At 58.6% G+C, this 11010-nt stretch overlaps 1 protein-coding gene across 13 annotated transcripts in view; it reads left to right on the plus strand.

Annotated features, from left to right (window-relative positions):
- Positions 1 to 4272, plus strand: part of ACACB (acetyl-CoA carboxylase beta) — a 140861-nt gene extending 136589 nt beyond the window's left edge. For all 13 annotated transcript variants that reach the window (XM_058281500.1, XM_058281504.2, XM_058281501.2 and 10 more), the window contains 4 exons: positions 179 to 333; positions 981 to 1151; positions 1414 to 1550; positions 2742 to 4272. In XM_058281500.1, coding sequence (XP_058137483.1) covers positions 179 to 333; positions 981 to 1151; positions 1414 to 1550; positions 2742 to 2868 — 590 coding nt within the window. In that variant the 3' untranslated portion in view covers positions 2869 to 4272. The remainder of the gene's footprint in view (positions 1 to 178; positions 334 to 980; positions 1152 to 1413; positions 1551 to 2741) is intronic.
- Positions 4273 to 11010: the final 6738 nt, after the last annotated feature.

Here is an 11010-nt window from a genome sequence, read left to right on the forward strand (position 1 = left end):
GACTTAGGAGTAACATCAGTGAAAGCTGAGGCCTCTCAAGGGGCAGGGCCTGTCCCACCAGCGCTGGCTTGTGCCCTCTTAAAAATGAAAATCCCTGCTCAAACCTCGTGTGCCGCATTCTGTGGTTTCCCATGAGGTCCTTGGCGTGGGACTGACCAGCTTGTCTGCTTCCCCCCAGGGTCGTCCGAGCTCTGCGACAAGGACCGCAAGGACCTGGAGGGGCAGCTGAAGGCCCGGGAGGACTTGCTGCTCCCCATATACCACCAGGTGGCAGTGCAGTTTGCCGACCTCCACGACACGCCCGGCAGGATGCTGGAAAAGGGCGTCATCTCTGTAAGAGCCGGCGGCTCGCGGTGGGATATGAACGGCCGGTTCTGAGGTCACCTAGTTCCCAACACGTGGAGGAGGTCCCAGCTCGGGGGCCTGGGATGAGCCGAGCCCTCCACTTTGCAATCAACTGGAGAGCTTTAAAGCAGTCCTCCAAGCCCAGCTTTTCCCCTACCCCCCAGACCAATGAATCCGGAATGTATGGGCTTGGGAGCCAGGCACCCGCCTTTTAAAAGCCCCCCAAGGGGTTCCAGGAGGCAGCACAGTTTGGGAACCACTAGTCTAACCCAAGGGGCATCCCCCAATCACCTTCCACCCCAGCCATGCCCCTGCGTCGGCCTGGGTTCCGTGTCAGCCGTGGCGGAGGTGGGTGCCAGCTTTGCATTGGAGAATTTTGCACCTAAGACTGGCAGGAGGCAGCCTCGCAGCCTGGCCAAGGCACCTGCGGGCTCTGCAGACAGACGGACCGGGCTTGGGGTCCTGGGTCGGCCACTCCTGGGCACATGGCCGCTCTCTTCCCAGCCTGCTTGCCGGTCACGCGGCGTGATCCCAGAGCCCACCTGTGAGGGGGCAGCCTCACTGCCGGCGTCCTGCCACCCACGTCCAGTCCCCTCCTGCACTTCCCGGGGGCTCAGGCCTGGGCTCGTTCACAGGACATCCTGGAGTGGAAGACGGCGCGGACATTCCTGTACTGGCGCCTGCGCCGCCTCCTCCTGGAGGACCAGGTCAAGCAGGAGATCCTGCGGGCCAGCGGCGAGCTGAGCCATGTGCACATCCAGTCCATGCTGCGCCGCTGGTTCATGGAGATGGAGGGGGCGGTGAAGGTGGGCCTGGGGTGGGGCTGGGGAGGCTTGGCGGGGGGTGGGGCTGTTAAGGGCCAGCAGACACGTAGGAATGGGGGCTGAGGTTGGGTACGTTGGCGCGTCGACATCGGGGGCTGAGGGCTGGAGGGTGTGTGGGGTGGGGGGTTGGGAGGGTGGGTGGGTGGGGGCCCACAGGCCCAGGGGGCTGAGGGCAGGTGGGCGGTTGGGCGCCCGTGAGCTGGGCGGTGGGACAGACCCGCCCAGCCACGTCCTCCCCGTCCAGGCCTACCTGTGGGACAACAACCAAGCCGTGGTGCAGTGGCTGGAGCAGCACTGGCAGGCCCAGGGCGGCCCACTCTCCCCCATCCGCGAGAACATCAAGTGCCTGAAGCGCGACTTTGTCCTCAAGACCATCCGACGGTGAGTGGCCGCCCCGCTGCTCCACCTGCCCGCGTGCTTACCCGGGTGCGAATCCCGCTGCCTGCCTCCAGAGTGGCCTCTCGGAACCACCAGGCTGCGCCCACCACGCCATGCGGTCCCCAGACCTCAGGCGCAGGCTCGGGGACCATACAGTCCCCAGGGCCCCTCCCCCTGCACAGGGCCTCCCCGGGGGCAGGAGGCGACTTGCACTGCATGATCCTTGTCGTAGTACATGGAGTGGCTTGTCCAAGGCCACGGCTAGAGTGTGCTTGGCTGTCGAACCCAAATTCTGAGCCAGTGGGCCTTGGGGGGCTGGCTTCCCTGCCGGTGTCAGCTTTTCCAGGGGGTGTGCTCCCCCTATTCCTCTGGGGCCCCTGTGAACTAGCAGAGCACAGGGACCTCATCTGGAAGATGTATTATTGTCCTTGGGCTGCCGTTAACAAAGTGCCACGAACTCACTGGCTTCACACAACAGAAATGTGTTGTTGCCTGGTTTTGGAGGATAGACGTCTAGAGCAAGGCACCGGCCAGGCCTTCTGAAACCTGTAGGGGAGGGCAGCAGATGAGCTCAAGTGGTTGAGCGCCTGCTTCCCACGCAGAGGTCCTGGGTTCAATCCCTGGTACCTCCTTAAAAAAAAAAAACCTGTAGGGGAGCACCCTCCCTACCTGTTTTTAGCTTCCGGACCCTCTCTGCCTTCCTTGCCCACAGCTGCAGCACTCCGTGGTCAGGCAGCTGCTTGTGAATCCTCCCTTCTCACAAAGACCCACGGCGTCCTAGGTTAAGGGCCCGCTCTACTCCCATGTGGCCTCCTTTTCATTCACCCTCGTTCCATCTGCAGTGACGCTGTTTCCAGGCAAGGTCACGGTCACAGTTTAGGGCTTCAGCCTGTCTTTTTGGGGAGACACGATTCAACCCTATATAGGGGATGACGCTGAGGTTCAGGGAAGTGCCTCATCTCGGGTCACACCACAAATGACGGGAAGGGCCATCGCTCGTCTCCCGAGGCCGTGTCCCCTCCTGGCCCGTGGGACCGTCACCCCACGGCGGCCACCGCAGGAGGGGCCCCGGGGGCTCCAGGTTCTATCCCCGCCCCAGGAACGTGACCGAACCCTGCGCCGAGGCGGCGCCAGCGAGGGGCCCCAGGACTGAGAGGCAGATCGAGCCCCGCCCTCCTGTCGCCTCCCCTGCAGCCTCGTCCAGGAGAACCCCGAGGTGGCCATGGACTGCATCGTCCACATGAGCCAGCTGCTCGGTGCGGCCGAGCGGGCCCAGCTCGCCCACCTCCTGTCCACCATGGACAGCCCGGCCTCCACCTGACCACAACCCTCCAGCATGGGCAGGACAGGACCCCCACGACCCACCGCTGCGGCCCTCGCCGGGAGCCCGGGGCGCGGGGATGCGCTCCGCAAGGCCGCCTGTGCCCAGCCCGCTCCCCTTCAATAAAAGGCTCAGGAGTGCCCCCTTCCGGGCGGAAACCGCCTCCTCGCGTGGTCGGGAGGTTTGTTTTGTCTTGTCTCTTCACACGACGTCTTTGCTGCATCACTGAGTTGGACTGAGCCAAATTCAGGTGAGCAGGACCCAGGTGTTCTTCGGGCTTGTTTTATATCAGATCACGGAATCTTTTATTTTTTTTACTCGGAGACCACCTCCTGATTTTGAGGATCTTGCCTATTTTGGTAGAATAAACAGACCAAGGGAAAAAGTATATAGAGGAGACAAAGGAAAACCTATTTTTATAAGGGTGCTTATTTGGACACCGTCTAGACACCCGTAGAAGGGTATGAGTTATTTTTTTATTCAGGAAATCAAGTGGCATTTCCCCCCAAACGGCCCCCCGTGGACCCCTTGGCAGCCCTTCTTAGTGCTCACTAGCCGAGGTCAGAGGGAGAGCAAAATGAGCAGAACAGCGGCCGAGGCCCGGGACTTTTGGAGGCATCTGTCACAGGCCTCTCGGTCCCCTGCCACGGGAGCCAGGACCACCCACCCCCCGCAGGATTAGCCGCCCACCTCGGGTGGAGGAGGCAGGGGGGAGGGAAAAGCTTCCCCAGACCCCACGGCCAGCTTGCTCACGGGGGGCTCCGCTGGCATTGCCAGTCTCCGCCACCCGCTTGGCAGGGCCGCCTCGAGCCAGCGGCGCCTCCTCACCCGCAGCCTGGGTCGGGCCCAGGGGCAGGGCTGTCGGACCCAAAGGACTAGACGCCGGGACCAGGCCCACTTGCTCAGGGGAGAACTGGCTGCCCCCAGCAGCACCCGCTCCGAAGGCTGCCCGGCCTGGGGCCCGGGCCTCCCGCCCCGCCAGGAGGTCCCGGGTTGCTGGCGACGGGGCGTTTGCCGTCATCCGCTGCCGGGGCGTGCGGTTGGACGACGCCAACGTGACGCTCAGCCAGTCTGGAGGCCGTGAACTTGCGCAGGGAAGCTCCCGCAAGCCAGGAGGCTTGAGGACGTCTGAGTTTTGTTTGTTTTTTAAAAAGAGCCTTGCCGTCAGCCAGTGACAGCTCTGGCAAATGAAGGTGGGGTGGGGGCTGTGGGGGGGCGGGGGACAGTGGATTAGCAGCCCTCCCTGGGGCGGGGGTGGGAAGGCTCCGCGCTGCTTTGGGAACAGGGTTTTCAGTGCCGGTGGGTCCCTCTTGGTTCTGGAGGGAAAGACAAGTGGATGGCTCTGGCTGCTACCTGGGAATGGTGGGTGGAAAATGTATGGAATAAACTATTTTTTTGAAGGAAGCACTTTGGACTTGTCTCATTACCTGCCTGCGAGAAGGCAGGCCGCCTCCCTGGGTAGCTCCCTTCCATTCTCCGTCCTCATACGACAGCTAAGACGTGGGGTACGTTGCCATCTCAGGAGGCTTTCAAAGAGCAGGTGGGGAGCAGGAGGCTCTGATTTGATTTTTGTCGTGGAGCTGCAGGTGGATTGCTTTGTTTTTGCAGCCTGACTTCAAACCTGGCAGAAGGTGACGCCTGCCGGCTGGTGACCCTGGAGCTCTGGCCTGTTGGCCACCAGCTGACAGTCCCCTCTCGTGACGAGGCCCCCCCTTTCCTCCCCTGGAGGGCTTGGGACAGCGGGTCACCAGGGAAGAAACGCTCAGGTGACACTGGGCGAGAGCCGCACACCCAGGATGACGACTGCTGGTTGCGTGCCAGGCTCTGGGCTGGGCATTCAGCAAGTGTCGTCCTGTGTCATCCTTGCATGTAGCCCTCTATCCTCGTTCTAGAGTCGGGAGACCCCAGGCTGCCCCGCAGCCCCGCAGGACCTCAGGGTTAGCTCCGGGAAGGCGCGAACACCCCTGGAGCCCACCTCCCCGTGCTGACTCTTATTCCTGCAAGAAACATTTGCGAGTCCTGCTTCGTAGCCTCTGTCACCGTTAGCGTTGCACCCCTCATCCAGGAGCTCCTGCTGCTTCGTGGCCCACCTCACTCCCTCTCTCAGCACGTTCCAGAGCCTCCCAGTGCTCTCAGTGGGCTGCATTCTCCTGCTCGTGCAGAGGGCTTGCTCCCACCCCCAAAGTGAGGCAGCCCCGCCTGGATGCAACTCACCCTTGCTCCTTCTTTGACCTCCCCGCTTGATGGTCTTTCTCAGCTCTAAAAGTCAGCTGGCCTTTTTTTCCCCAGGGTCATTTTTATCCCTAATATTTTAGTATGAAAATTTCAAACACCAAAAAGTTGACATATTTCTCAGTGAAAACACATTTACCCACCACCTCGGCACCTACCGTTGGCATTTTACGGCACGTGCACATGGACATCCCAGCCCTTTTTCCATCCATTAACCCATCTTATTATTTTGGCATAAGACAGAGTAAACTACAGACTTCAGTATACCTCTCCGGGGTTATTTTTGCATGGCAAAACAGACTTCCCTTTTTTAAAAAAAAAATCCATCGCTTCCTGACCATCTCTGCCCTGGAGATGACAGAGCTGTGCTGAGATGGAGGGGTCAGCTGTGGGGCTGGCGAGGGGACTTGGGCTGCCCCAGACCTCCCTGTGCCCTTGACCCCAGCCAAATACACTCATCAGCTACTTAGCCCCTAGTGAGGGGTCCGGCCACGGGCAGGGCAGCCCACTCCTGCCCCCGGGGAGCTGACATTCCACCTTCCCAGACAGGTGCACATGGCAGGGGACCGACCTTAGGGTCATGGCCAGTCAGAACTGACTGTTAAAGCCACGAGTACCCGGAGTCCGCTGTCTTTTGATGTCCTGTGCCTTCTAGCATTCAGGGTCACTAGAGAAAGGAACAAGGGTCACCCACAGGCCACAGAAGGGCTCCCAGAGTGTCGGGAGGAAAAAGCTGCCGCCCTGTGGCTTCCAGGGACCCCTGCCCCTGTGAGCTAACCCACCCCCTGCCGGGCGCTGCCTGTGAGTTTCGGGCAGTCGCTGCTCCCAGCCCAAACCAAGCTTCTCTGCCAAGAGCCCACCCTCCACAATCCATCCTCTGCTCGATGCCATAGGGATCTTCCCAAAATGCCCCTCCCTGCTCCAGGCACTCTTGGGACAACGTTCTCATTTGGGACCCCATGAGGCCAGGGGGAGCCAGTCCCAGCCTCGACCTCCCCTCTTCCAGTCTGTTATCATAATGTACCAACCAGACCCAGTGGACAGGTCTTCTTTACCTCCAGGCTCTGCATACACTGCTGCTCCTGTGAGAAACTCTTTCCCCCTTGGTCTGTGCCTGGCTGACTTGTACTCACCCTTCAAAACCCAACTCAAATGGCCCCTCCTCCAGGCAGCCTTCCCTGACCACTTCTCCACCGAGGTCCCAAAGCCCCATTTGTGCCCCCCCTTTCTGTGCTGTGTATGTGAAACATGGACCTGTGAGTGACGTACATAATTCCTCACTGTGGATTTGGGAGTCAAATATAGCCCTAGGACCCCTAGAGCCCCTGGCTGCTGAGAGAAGATGGATTATGGAGAGCAGATGATTGGCCCAGAGGCGGCCCCCTTCTGGAAGGCAAGGGGAGAGCTGCTTCCAGGGAGGTCCTGGCCCACGTGGTGACGTCGTTGCAGGAAACACAGGCCTGGAAGTAATTTTTTCTTTTTCTTTTTTTAAAGGAGACTAATGGAAGCTGCTTTAGATTTACAGAAAAAAATTGAGCATGGAGTACAGAGTTCCTAGAAGCAATTTTAACTCAAAAGCCTTGAACCTTTATACTTGCATCCCCCAGACATCCCCGATGGGACTCATAGACCCCACCCATGGGCCTTTAATCCCCGGGGGTCTCTGCCCCCCTTCCCCGCCCTGGCTGCCGCGCCTCCCTGCCTCCTCCCGCCCCCTGCGGTGCCGTGTCCCAGACCTGGCCAGGTCGGAAGCAAGATGGAGGGTCAGCCCGGGTCCTCCTGGTGAGGAGGGAGCCGCGGTGGGGTCATCCTGTCCCCCGCCGCCTGCCAGGAACCACCTCCTCCTTGGGGTTGCCCCATGCTCACCGGGGTGCCTGAGTCCCTGCCTCCCCGGTCAAAATGGAGGGGTGTCCTGGGCTCCCCAGCTGGAGACAGCTCCAGGCTGCCTCAACCCGGCCCCACCTGGTGACCCCTCGCACCCTTTGTCTTAGAACCTCCTCCCCCTATCCCTGGGCCGGTGGTTCCCAAACTTATGGGGGGGGGGTGAGGGGGGCTGGATACAAATTGGAATGGAGCCTAGGGCCTCCAGGTACAGAATCGCCAGGCAGGGGTCTGGGTGGCCAAAGGGCCCCTCGCCTATGGCTGGTGGCTTGTTTACCTTAATTGTGCCTTACAACAGTGCTTTGAATAGGTGTTTTAAATTTTTTGTGACCGAGTCTTTAGGGCTTTGGTTGTTTTGCCTTACTTGTCTTCTAGAACTTCTGGTGCTCGGGCATGTGCAGTTGGACCTGTGACTGATTCCAGTTTCTCCTTAGCTCCATCACTGCGAAATGCCCACAGCAAAATGCTTTGTTTCTGGGCTCACCAATTTTGTTTCCTTGTCTACTGGTCTATTCCTGGGCCTGTAAAACATGTAAAGGCACCTGAGGCCCGGAAAAGTAGAATCAAGGGGCTTAGATAGGTTTGACAAAATCGGCCACATAAAACAAAGCTGGGCTCCCACGTGCCCCTGCTCGCTGAACATGCGGTGCCTGCGCAGGGACCTTCTCTTCTGTCCTTTGCAGTTTCAGCTCTGTCCCATTCCCACTAGCATAATTCCAAAGGTTGCTACAAAATAGATCCAGTCCTTTATCTGAGTGAAGTATTTGAGATGAAAATGTGACTGTGTCTTATCCAAGAGAACCAATGGGAGCTTTTAATTTAGATGAATCCTTAACTGACAATGCTCTTTGGTGGAAGTAACGGAGAACTAGGGTTCATAGCCTCATTTGGTCCATCAGTCCATCCGTGGGAACCCATTGAAAATGGGTGCAAAACTTGTGCATCTGTGCATTGTTCTTAGAAAAGTCCCATACCTTTTTTTTTTTAAATTATGGTAAAATATATACAACATAAAATTTGCCATTTTAGCCTTTTTTAAATTGGACAGCCAGATTAAAAACAAAAACAAAAACCCAAGAGATTCTGCTAATCAGCAAGTTTGGTCATATTTCCAAGGTTAATCTGAGAACTCTGCATTTGGGTGGGGAGGTCAGGCCCCAAGCTATGTAGTAGATTCTAGATGCTTCCCCGACGGTGCTGAGTGTCCCAGCACGCTGGGAGCTGAGGGGGAAGTCGCGGCAGCCTGGCAGGTCGAGGGTCCCTGAGATGGACCGAGTTGTCCTCCTCCTCGTGGCATTTGTTCCTGACCCCGCAGCACCCTGTGGGTGGTTGCGGGGTGGGTTGGGAGGCATCCGTGGACATGCAGCCCTTGGAGACGGGCTGAGGCCCCGCCTGCCTCCCCCGTGTCAGTCTGGTCCAGGGGCCGGAGATGAGAGATCCACACAGAGCCAGTCTCAGCGAACCAGCATCATCCAGAGGAGGTGGTAACTGGCTCCACCACCTGATCCTACCTGGGGCCACCCCTTTCTATCTTTCTCCCCGAATCCCTCCAGGAACACCCACTTAACCAGGCAGGGCCGTGCAGTGGATGGGGCTGGGGCCTGCAGGCCTGCAGTGAAATCCCAGCTGGGCAGCCTTGGAGAGTTGTTGCTCCTTTTGAGACCAACAGTGGCAACAGTGCCAGCCTAGCCCTGCGGGATGTGATGAGCAACGGTGGGGAAGCCAGTGTCATTTGGGTCCCTTCTCTGTCCCTACTACTCGCGTGCAGGCCGCTTGGCCTCTTTGAGCCTCTGCCGTCTCCTCCGTAAAACGGGGACGTTTGTTTCCTATCGCTGCTTTAATGGTTACTGTAAACTTAGCAGCTTAAAACAACACAAATGTATCACCTGACTGTTCTGGTGGTCACCTGTCCAAATTGGGTCTCCCTAGGCTAAAATCAAGGTGTCATCAGGGTGATGCTTCTTTCTTGGGGCTCGTAGGGGAGAATGCATTTTCTTGCCTTTGTTGCTTCTAGAGGTCACTGCACTCCACAGCTCATGGCCCTTCTCCATCCTCAAGGCCAGCAGGATCATGACCCTTGCAATGGCATTGGCCCACCTGGGCAATGCAGTATCATCTCCCTCTTCTAAGGCCAGCTCATTAGCCAACTTCTTTCCACCTGCAACTTTAGTTCCCCCTTGGTGTGTGACACTATATTCAGATTCTGGGGGCCGGGGCATGCACGTCTTTGGGGGACCACTGTTGTGCCTACCACAGGGAATGACAACAGTTTACCCCCCAAGGGGGGAGAGTGAGATAAGTCATGACGTCACTGCGCACATGGCAGGTGCAAGCATCCTACCCATTGTCAGAAGGTGGAGGATTTCTCGTGGAGGAGGGGGAAAAGCTGCAGGAGCACAATGAGTTGATTTAACCTCCCTGAGCCTCAGTTTCCTCATCTGTGAAATGGGACCATCTCGCTGCCTACACAGGTGGCCATGCGGCTTCAGGGAGGTGATATGTGATGAGCATTGAACTCCACGCGACCCCTACTTGGTGACAGTTTGTATTTTCCTCCTTTTAGTTGCCTGACTCCACCGGGTGACCCCAGCAGCTCAGGCTTCATCCTCCCACTTAACACCCCCGGAGAAGGAGGGTCCCCGATCCCTTTGCTCCTGCAAAGTCCCCAAGATGATGCTCCTTGGCTGGAACCAGCATGGCCTGGACCCAGTGACACCCCTCCCCCCTAAACTGTCACGGGGGTGGCTGGGGTCTGTGACATTCCCCTGGCCAGGCGTGGGCCATGGGAACTGGCGGGGGAGAGTAAGGGCTGCCGGGCAGGGAAAGCAGCCAGGGCCACCGCGGCCCAGCCCAGCACGTGCCGATGCCACTCCCCGCCCCTTTTCCCCCCGCTTCCTTACTCGCTCATCATCACCCTGCGTGAATCCCGGCTCCCCACAAGCCACCCTTTTCCCTTGGGTGCCAAGGCACCTGCTTGACTCCCCCCAAGCATGTTTCTCCATCTGCGAAATGGCTGTCGTGATTAAGACGACACAGCTCGTGGGGTGCTGAGGACTGAGGGAGCCCCATTCTGCAGTGACCAGCCCAGGCGTCTGCTGGTCCCGCTTGGCCGGCCTGAGGGTCAGCACGGGGCAGCCCTGCCGGGTTCCGGCTCTGGAGGCGTCCACGGCCTCCGGCCTGCCTCTCCAGAGCAGCCGAGTCCTCCCCGGCCCTGGGAGCCTCAGCCTCCTGAGCAGAACAGTGGACAGCCCCGACCCGAGCCAAGCCCGGAGAGCACCGGGCACCACGGAGCAGGACACGGCAGGCAGGTGCGTTTATTGGTCATGACGTACTCGCCCCAGGTGCCGGCGTGCTGGGAACTTGGCATCAGGAGACCTGGGTCCAGGCTCGCTGTGGTTGAGCCTCTCTTGTGCCTCAGTTTCCCCGTCTGCAGGAGGGTCTCAGGCACGAGGGCTGAGCCAGCAGTCACGTTCTCCTTTAACAGCTTCACCTCCTCCCCTTCCCAGGCCGCAGAGCTGGGGTTCTGCCTTTGCCGACAGACACGGGGTCTTGGTCAGGAGTGTGTCCGGGGTCACGTCATACAGATACAGCAGGGCTGGTCAAGTCAGGCAGCACTGGGGTGTTTCTAAAGCTGGTAGATGCTCAGCGGAAAGTCCCAGAGTTAGGAGACTTAAGTATGGCCCTTTAAGATGCACTGATGCCAAACCTCCCAGGCGGTGGCTGACCTGCTGATTAACTGGAAACTTCTGGCTGTAGGCGTGGGAACTCCCAGACACAGGACCAGACACGCAGCTGGTCGAGAGCTCGCCGCTGCCACTGCAGTTGTGTCTCGATTTAGCTGGAAGATCCTTTCCTACTCTCTCTCTTTCCCAACCCACCTACCCAGCTCCTAACCCAACTGCCTGCAGAATCTGCCCCTTGAAAAATCAGCCGTTGACAACGAAACATAAAAACTGACAGTAGGACAAAGAAATGGGCAAACAAGGGCTAATAAATATCATGCATTGCTGCTCTGTCACTTGTCAGGAG

The sequence above is a fragment of the Dasypus novemcinctus genome, chromosome 19 (assembly GCF_030445035.2).
Source record: "Dasypus novemcinctus isolate mDasNov1 chromosome 19, mDasNov1.1.hap2, whole genome shotgun sequence".
Taxonomy (NCBI): Eukaryota; Metazoa; Chordata; class Mammalia; order Cingulata; family Dasypodidae; genus Dasypus; species Dasypus novemcinctus.